General features: G+C 39.2%; 1 protein-coding gene across 1 annotated transcript in view; it reads left to right on the forward strand.

Annotated features, from left to right (window-relative positions):
* Positions 1-9231, forward strand: part of LOC107560980 (pyridoxal kinase) — a 21765-nt gene that overhangs the window by 4802 nt on the left and 7732 nt on the right. The window contains exons 2-3 of the mRNA XM_016245297.1: positions 1360-1414; positions 6270-6374. Coding sequence (XP_016100783.1) covers positions 1360-1414; positions 6270-6374 — 160 coding nt within the window. The remainder of the gene's footprint in view (positions 1-1359; positions 1415-6269; positions 6375-9231) is intronic.

The following is a 9231-nucleotide window of genomic DNA, read 5'->3' on the forward strand; positions in this document are numbered from 1 at the left end:
TTCTGTTCTCCTAACAGATACGGCAGTTTCTCCTGGTCTGAGAGAGTTTGAAATGTCTGATGGATCTGCTGTATTTTCTCGTAGAACACTGTCCGTATATCTGTGTATTTGGGGCATTCTGTTAGGAAGTGCAGCTCTGTTTCCATCTGATTCAGATCACAGTGTGAACACAGTCTCTGCTCCGGTGGCAGCCATGTTTTTCTGTGTCTGCCCGTCTCTATCATCAGCTTGTGTCCGCTGAGTCTGTCTCTGGTCAACGTGCTTCTCAGTTTCTTATCTGACACTGTGTACAGATACTCTGCCATACTGTACTCTCTCTTTAGGGCCAGATAGCATTGCACTTTACTCTGCTGTTGTGTTTGGGTTTGCCAGTGAGTGATGTAGTTCTGTTTGATCTGTGCAGTAATCTGACTGATTCTGATGCTGTGATGCAGAGCAGCAGTAGATATTAGTGGAGCATCAGGACTGAAGCTCTGGATCAGCTGAGGGAGGGGCTTGCTTTCTTTGCTCATCTCTTGGTATTGCAGGGCTTTATAATGATATGATTGGGGGTCACTGAGCTTCAGATGTTTCCAGAATTTAATTGCCCTTTTTTGTATCTTTATGATTAGAGGATATTTGCCTAATTCTGCCCTGCATGCGTTATTTGTTGTGTGCCGGTGCACGTGTAATTTCTCTCTCTCTCTCTCTCTATCTATAAAATACAATGCATCAATGCTACAAATAGTGCTGCTGCCCTTGACATAATCGAACCCCAGTAGGCCAATATTATGAAAGTGTTAACTTTCAAAATACTATGACTCATTTGCAGCACCTTTTGAGCTCTCTACCTTAAAAACATCAAATATGCATGTGTTATCATTTAGGATGTTAAAAGCATACGCTAGACTTTCAGAAATATGCAGCTGAGACACTTAAACGTTATATAGCTTGACTATTTACAATGGATGGAGCCTAGCAGAATAGAAACTGTTAAAGTTACCAATTGCATTGGATGCAAATACAATGGTTAACCATGTGAATGTTAATAATGTCATATTGTATAAAAATAGTTTATAGAAGGGGTGGCCAACATTGGTCCCGGAGAGCCACAGTCCTTATCAAACACACCTGAACAAGCTAATCAAAGTAGTGTAAGGGTTGGAAAGCTAGAGGCAGGTGAGTTTTTATCAAGGTTGGAGCAAAGCTCTGCAGGACTGTGGCTCTCCAGGACCAACGTTTGCCACCCCTAGTATATGGTTCTGTGTAAGTATATTCTTATTCTGACTATCACAGGCCCGTGTGAGTCTTTTAATGTAACTGTGTTACCCTCTGAATGAGCTTCTTTTCATGTTTGAAATGTTTGTGTGTGTGTTTCAGGTCTTGGGGTTTGAGGTGGACTCGATCAACTCTGTTCAGTTCTCCAACCACACAGGTAGGCTGACACACATATTCTGCTGATGTTTGGATAACAGCTTTTCACTGTGAAACAATGTCATTTGAAAGTATTTTAGATTAAAGTATGAAAGTATTTCACTTTGGATACAGTGTCTCGAAGTCTGCTTGTCTTGTCCTCATTTGTAAAATCTGCTAATTATTAAATGTAAAGGTATAAGTATTTAAAATGTTGTGGAAGCATATTTGTTATGATGTCACATATGCGCCGAGTAGAATCGGTTACTGTATGATGTCATAATTAGGGCCAGATGGAATCTTTTTTGAAAATGTGTTAAATGGAACAATGGGAGTTCCTTTTTTATTATTAGATTTTTTTTGTTAGATTAGGAAGTTATATGTCATAATGGCAATAAAACATGCACAAACAAACAGGCACTGAACTGCAGATTTTATAATTGTAAGATAATGTGGTGTTCGAGTTATTATTTTCATTTATCTTGACATGCAGCCCCAAACAACAGCTGTGTGGACTGATCAGGTTGTGAACACGTAATTAAAAATATACTTGTTATAATGACTTTGATTAATAATGCTTACCAGATGAACAAATTGTGAACATTGGCTGAAATTTCTGAACATTTCAGCCAGTCGCAGTATTTGCATTTAAGGGTTTGAGGCATTTGAGGCATTTTTATTCAGATCAGTTATTGGATATCACTTGTGCTGGGTGCCCAAATGCATTTTCATATTCTTGCAGTATATTTCATTTGCAAATGCACCGTAGTGCACCTTGACCTCTTTCTTCAACTATGTTGACCTGTCTTACTGTCAAGAGGACAGAAACAGATGCTTCATTGAAGTGCTTAATGCATATTGCATTCACATGGTGTGGCAGTTCGTTTTGAGCTGTGTGCGAGTAGAAAAGTGCAGTTAGTGAGCTGTCCAAACAGACTAAGCACTGATCCTTGTACTTCAAGAGAGCAGGAGTATTGTGATATGTTTTCTCATCTTTGGATAGTGCACTTCAAATCTGATCCTTTAAATCATATCTATTATGTTCTGATTGAGACCTTTTTGCTCAAGAGCAGAATGCTACTGAATTCTTTTGTACTTTTTTACTGCCCCTCATGCTATAAGGGTTTGAGGCATTTGAGGCATTTTTATTCAGATCAGTTATTGGATATCACTTGTGCTGGGCGCCCAAATGCATTTTCATATTCTTGCAGTATATTTCATTTGCAAATGCACCGTAGTGCACCTTGACCTCTTTCTTCAACTATGTTGACCTGTCTTACTGTCAAGAGGACAGAAGCAGATGCTTCATTGAAGTGCTTAATGCATATTGCATTCACATGGTGTGGCAGTTCGTTTTGAGCTGTGTGCGAGTAGAAAAGTGCAGTTAGTGAGCTGTCCAAACAGACTAAGCACTGATCCTTGTACTTCAAGAGAGCAGGAGTATTGTGATATGTTTTCTCATCTTTGGATAGTGCACTTCAAATCTGATCCTTTAAATCATATCTATTATGTTCTGATTGAGACCTTTTTGCTCAAGAGCAGAATGCTACTGAATTCTTTTGTACTTTTTTACTGCCCCTCATGCTCTCCCACATGACGCAAAAGGTTTTTTTATTGATAATGGGGGGAAACGTGAAAAATGAAGTCTACATGACTTATGTGTTATATTCCAAGTCTTTTGGAGCAGTAAGTTCATAAAAGTGCAATTCATGAACCAGAAAATATATAAGTTGAACCTTTTAAACGGATCAGTTTGTTGAATTCACAAAATTGGTCTGAATGATTTGTTCATAAATTGGAATGATCCGGTTGTTAAGTTGCGCTGCAAAGAGGTGGAAATTTTCTGGTAAATTTTTGAAATTTTGTGGAAATTTACAGGACATTTTCCACCCCTTTGCAACCCTGTTTTTAAATGCAACTCGCAGGAAGATCAGTAATGACTTACATTTTCTTAAATCATATGTCGCACAAAGCTATTTTCATGGGTAAATCCAGTCGTTTCAATACTAGGAATCCACACAATTGGGAATTTTGCATAAGGGTTAATGATTTTTCCATGCAGATTTTGCAACAAGTTCAAGTTGGTCACATGAATTTGCCATGATGACCAAACAGAAAGCTGCTTGACTTGAAAATGACTTCTGTGTGAGCTGTGCTCCATACATCGCTGCACTATTGACAATAGACAGTGTGGACCCTTTTTTTGCCCACAAAATTTGAATGTGACCATACCTTGACTTCAGAAGACTTGGAATATAGTGCATGATTCAAACAGGCTACTTGTTTTATAATGGTGATTTGCATCTCCTCTTCCTGTTCATTTACAATTCATTATGAATGAAAATTATATCCTTTTCATTTTTTTTTCTGAACTGTCCCTACCCTTGAAGTCTGTGTGAGAGAGAAAAAAATTATATAGTACTAGAAAAGTTCCCTCTGGTGACCCAGAACTGCTATACACAGGTGTCACATGTTTATTCATCACTGCTAAACTTCCCAAGCACAATTTCTGGACCAGCTTCTTATAACACATCCCGTTTCAAAGCACATAAGTAGAATAACCCTAACTGGCCTCGGATCAGTGGTCTACTCTAAACAACACGTGGCACAACCTGCTGTAGGCTGTTGCCCTGTGACTGGCCTCCCTCTCTGCTTGGATGCTTTCTTCTCCTCAGGGCTGCAACGTTGTCTTTAGCCACTTGAGTTGTTTTTTTTTAAAAAGCATTTAAGGCTATAGATGGAGGGACACAGACTCGTGCGCTGCTGGCGTACTTAGTTTAACTGAGTACCAGGGGTCTGCGTGCTGCACTGTGGAGAGATTCTCATCGGGATTTTGTTGTAGACATGTAGGTATGTGGTTTAGGCCTGTGGACCACACTAGGCCTGAATTTGTTTGTATAACGAGTCTTTTGCAGTCCCAGCAGCACTGTGGTTTCAGCACATGGCCAATTGAAATCATGGGTAACTGGTTTAGAGTGAGTGGATGGGCAGTTTGAAGGGACAAATCATCTGAAAAATGAGGCTGAATAAAGTAGTACTGTGTTTGTTGTCATGTCCTTCATTACTTATTTCTTGGGTACTACTGGGTACTTCTGGAGTTTAGAAGGTACACTAGACTTCTTCCAGATGATTCAGGCTCGTCTCAGTGTCCGTGATGTTAATTTTAAGCTGAAGAGAAAAATAGTCTGATTGTAATTCAGCATTTGAGTCGTCTTAGGCCAAACGCAGTATTATGATTCCATTTATAAATCAAAAATGTTTAATTTACCTTTTATAAAATTGACTTTTTGGTAGGAATGCAATATATTGGCACAGTATTGGTTATTTGATGTTGGCAGTTTGATCATTATTGGATGATATTGAATATTTCCCTGCTCTATTATTATTATTATTATTATTATTATGAGCCCTTTTTCTCATTCAAACACTTTTTTTTTCTGTATCACATTTCAAATGGAATATTTGTCCATTTTCTTCTGCTCATTATAATGTTGTGATAGCAGAATTCGCTTGTAGTATACAAACTATTAAAATTTTTAGTGGTGTGATTTATTTATTTATTTATAATAAAAAAGGTTTATACATTTTATTACATCAGCCATTTATTAGTTATTGGCCATAAAATACAGTTCAAAAGTTTGCAGTCTAAGATTTTTGCTGTGTCTCTAATGCTTACCAAGTCTGCATTTATGCAATTAAAAATACAAAAATGTTGTGAAGTATTATTATAATACAAAGTAACTGCTTTTAAAAAATATATATTTTCAGATGTAATTTATTCCAAATATTTTTTTAGGAAACCATATTTATTGGGATTTGACATTTAAAAAGATTTATTTGAAATGTACTTTTTATTTTTTGCAACAACGTAAAACTCTTGATCAGTTTAATGCACCCTTTGTTGGAAAAGTAAAATTTTCTTTAAAAATCCCTAACTTTTAATGTATCATTGTTGATGCAAGTTAGTTTACACGTTAGTTTATAGAGGTAACAGTGTCCATTGACCTGTTAATTGGCCATCTCTAGTTAATGTACAAACATTTAACTGAGTTTCTGAAACATCAGACTGAGCACTTATTTTTCTTCCAGCCACGTTTAGAATACATTTCTTACTCGAGACACAGCATGTGTTAGTCATGATAAGTAATAGTCATCATTCTGTTAACATTTTTTGGAAATCAGCATCTAAAAGTACTTTCTGCCTGTTGATGTGACCGCAAGGTGGTCTCCAGTCTCTAGGACTTCATCGTTTGACCTTGGGAATATATTTACAGATTGTGACGTTCAGACCTTCATCTCTGTTCACAACATCAATGGGCGCTGCAAAGCCTTATGGGTAGAAACAGCATGTACCCGATCACACGGCAGCTTCTGATGGTGATTTGCTGTGAAATAGAGTATCTGTATTATACGTGTGGGTGAAGTGACTGGGATTAGAGGTTTGTGGTTGCAGAGTTGCGGCAACAGGAAATGATGACGACAGACACCCGTCTTATCACAGATTCCCCTTTGCAGTCATCTTCTCCCCAAAACACACACATGCACATCAAGGCTACAATGATGCGTCTTTTTCATTCAGCCCCTCAGGCTTTACTCTGTCCTGTTTCTTAGCAACAAGAAACATACCATGTGATTAGCTCGGTGACTCACCTGAATTGTGACATCACAGCTCCCGCAGCAACAGCAATGGTGTCTGACGAAACGTTGGCGCTTCTGTCCGTAGCCCATAGACATGTGAGAGCAGGTGCATGAGGTGTCATGTGACCAAACGAGATCTTCGTGCTCGTAGCGTCTCGAACGTCAGCGGACACTCTGCATCAATACTGGATTTGGAATCTGATTTCTGTGTATTTGATGTGTGATCTGTCTTTATTCAGGGTACTCTCACTGGAAGGGACAGGTCTTGACTGCAGATGAGCTTCATGTCCTGTATGAAGGGATCAAACTCAACAACGTCAACCACTACGACTATGTACTTACAGGTCAGTTCTTTGACTGCCGTTCATGGCAGTGCAACTCTGTCTGCACACTGCTGTGGATATTATTTGCATGCTTTTTTGAGCTTAGGGATGAAAAAATGGAATGATGGCATTTTGTGATGGCATAGAGCAATGCACATGGGCCTTGTGTGGGACCCTAGAGGCCCCAGGGACAGCCCGGTGCCATATCTAAAGATCATAATATCATAGAGAGGAAACTCTTTTGTCTGTGTAGAAATCTTCATCTACAGGCAATTTGGGCTCTGTGGATTTCTAGAAAACAAACTAGTCAGAGTGTGTTTAAACAGTTTACATTTCAGTTTATTTAATTTAATTGCTGGAATGTTATATATACCAAACATACACATTTCTTTGCATAATATTTATAGAATATTTTCACGTTTTTCAAAGAAAAAATATATTTTCACTATTTTATAAAATGTTTGTATAGTATTTTACATTTTGCATAATTTGACAAAATTGCAATAATATTAATAACATTTTATTCATGATTTTTTATTTTTATGTAATAACAGTTACAATAATATGTAGTAATAAGTTTTATTAACTTTTTAATTTTTTCACACGTCTTATTTCATCTCAAGCATTGTAACCAGGTACACTGAATTCTGATATATCTTTATTAGTTGCAAAATTGTTAACCTTTTTTGTAAAATATTTATTTACAATATCATTCAAAAGTTTGGGGGTTTTGAAAAGTCTCTCATGTTCAACAAGGCTATATTTATATGATCAAAAATACTGTTAAACTGTAATATTGTGAAATATTATTAAAATTTTAAATAACTGTTTTATTTTCATATATTTTGAAATGTAGTGTTTTTCTGTGATGCAAAGCTGAATTTCCAGCATCATTACTCCAGTCTTCAGTGTCACATGATCCTTCAGAAATCATTCTAATATGCTGATGTGCTGCTCAAGAAACATTTCTTATTATTATCAGTGTTTAAACTATGTTTTTGTGGCAACTTAATGTTTTATGATAGATTGTCATAGCTTAGATTTAATGTCTGGAACAAGAGTAAAGTAATAAAACTATATATATATATAAAGATATAAAATAAATAAAGACATGTCAAAATGTTCAAATTTGATGTATTAAAAATCAACGTGGTGTATAAAAAGTGCCAGTCATTGAAGCTCCCACAGGAGCCAAATTGCATTGGCAAGTGCCACTTTTCTTCAGAAAATCCAAAATAGATAAAGTAATAATCTAGTTGATTTGTTTGTCTTGTGCATCCAGTGTTGTGTTGTCTGGAGTCAGAGAGGAAGTGATCACATCTCTCTCCCTCTCTAACAACGTTGCTAATCAGCACCAGGGGAGCGCAGAGGACACATGGTCAAAGAGCTGCAGGTCTCACACGAGCACCGCAGACTGAGATGTTGTGCTCTATTGAGTGTGTTAGCAAGCGAGAAGTCTCTGGTGCATGGGCTCTCCTTTACCATCACCTTGAGAGGAGAAGCAAGAGAGGAAAGCACAGGACGGGGAAAGAGGAAAAGGAGAAAGGAGAACATAGGAATAGAGATCCATGAGAAGTATTTCTACAGGGAGTCCAGCAGAGATATAGTTTACATTGTGTCTGTAGTGTACACACCCTTTCACACAGTAAAAATGTGCTTAGCTCCATCTAACCATAAATAGGTTATAACAATGAGTCTTTTTAAATTTTATTTTGCTTAAATGTAAATAGATTTATTTTTAAATAAGCTGTAGTTCTGTGGCTTATTGAGTGTATGCTACCATTAAAAATATTTGAGTCAGGTTTTTGTTTTTTTGTTTTTTAGAAATTAATGCTTTTTTTCAGGAAGAATGCATTAAATTAATTAAAAGTGTCAGTTTATAATGTTACAAAAGATTTCTGTTCTATATAAAGGAATCTTGAAAACTGTCACGGAAACACCTGCCTCACCAGCCGAAACCATCTATGATGACACCGTGGGCCTTGACAGTTTCCTCCAGAAGGCGGTTCGCATCTCCCAGCACCTAACCGCGTGCCCTATGGAAGCGATACCCGTTGCCGCTGCCTCGCCCGGCCTCTCCACTCCAGCACCAGAGCCCATGATCACGGACAGCTACCACCTGTCGTCCTCAGAGCGATCTCGTAGACTCACCCATGGCCTATGTCTCTACTGTGGGTCCCAGGGGCACCAGCTCCGCGCCTGCCCCCTTCGTCCACCACGCCCAGCGGTGAGTACTATCCAGATCACTCCTGATGTATCAGGCATTCCTCACATCAATGCTCTTCTAATTTATCACCACCAATCCTTTCCAGTCAAAATCCTCGTGGACTCCGGAGCGTGAGGGAACTTCATCTCCTCCCGTAGTCTCGATGGATTGCAAATTCCCCGCTGCAAAAGCTCCACAACTTACCAGATCACCACTGTCCAGGGAAAGCCGCTGGGCAAAGGGCTGGTGCGGCACCGTACGCCCGAGGTCGTTCTTCGGATCGGATGTTTCCACGCCGAACAGATTTCTCTACTGGTGCTGGAGGAGGCCTTCGTGGACATCGTCCTGGGACACCCCTGGCTCGCCCGGCATCAGCCCACCATCGCTTGGAGGTTCGGAGAAATACTCGCGTGGAGTGGGGAGTGCAAACAAATGTGTCTCCGGGATTTGCCTAGACCGCTCGCCGACCGGAAGGATCTCCCAGTCTGTTCCACCTCAGTGGACCGTCTTATCACAGTGGCGAGGTGAACCCCCCGTGCTCCATCCATGTGCATACTTTTCACGGAAGTTATCCCCGGCGGAGCAAAACTACGACGTGAGAAACCGGGAGCTACTAGCCATCAAGCTCGCCCTGGAGGAGTGGCGGCACTGGTTGGAGGGTGCCAAGCACCC

This window comes from Sinocyclocheilus grahami, unplaced genomic scaffold (genome assembly GCF_001515645.1).
Source record: "Sinocyclocheilus grahami isolate Dianchi unplaced genomic scaffold, SAMN03320097.WGS_v1.1 scaffold750.1, whole genome shotgun sequence".
NCBI lineage: Eukaryota > Metazoa > Chordata > Actinopteri > Cypriniformes > Cyprinidae > Sinocyclocheilus > Sinocyclocheilus grahami.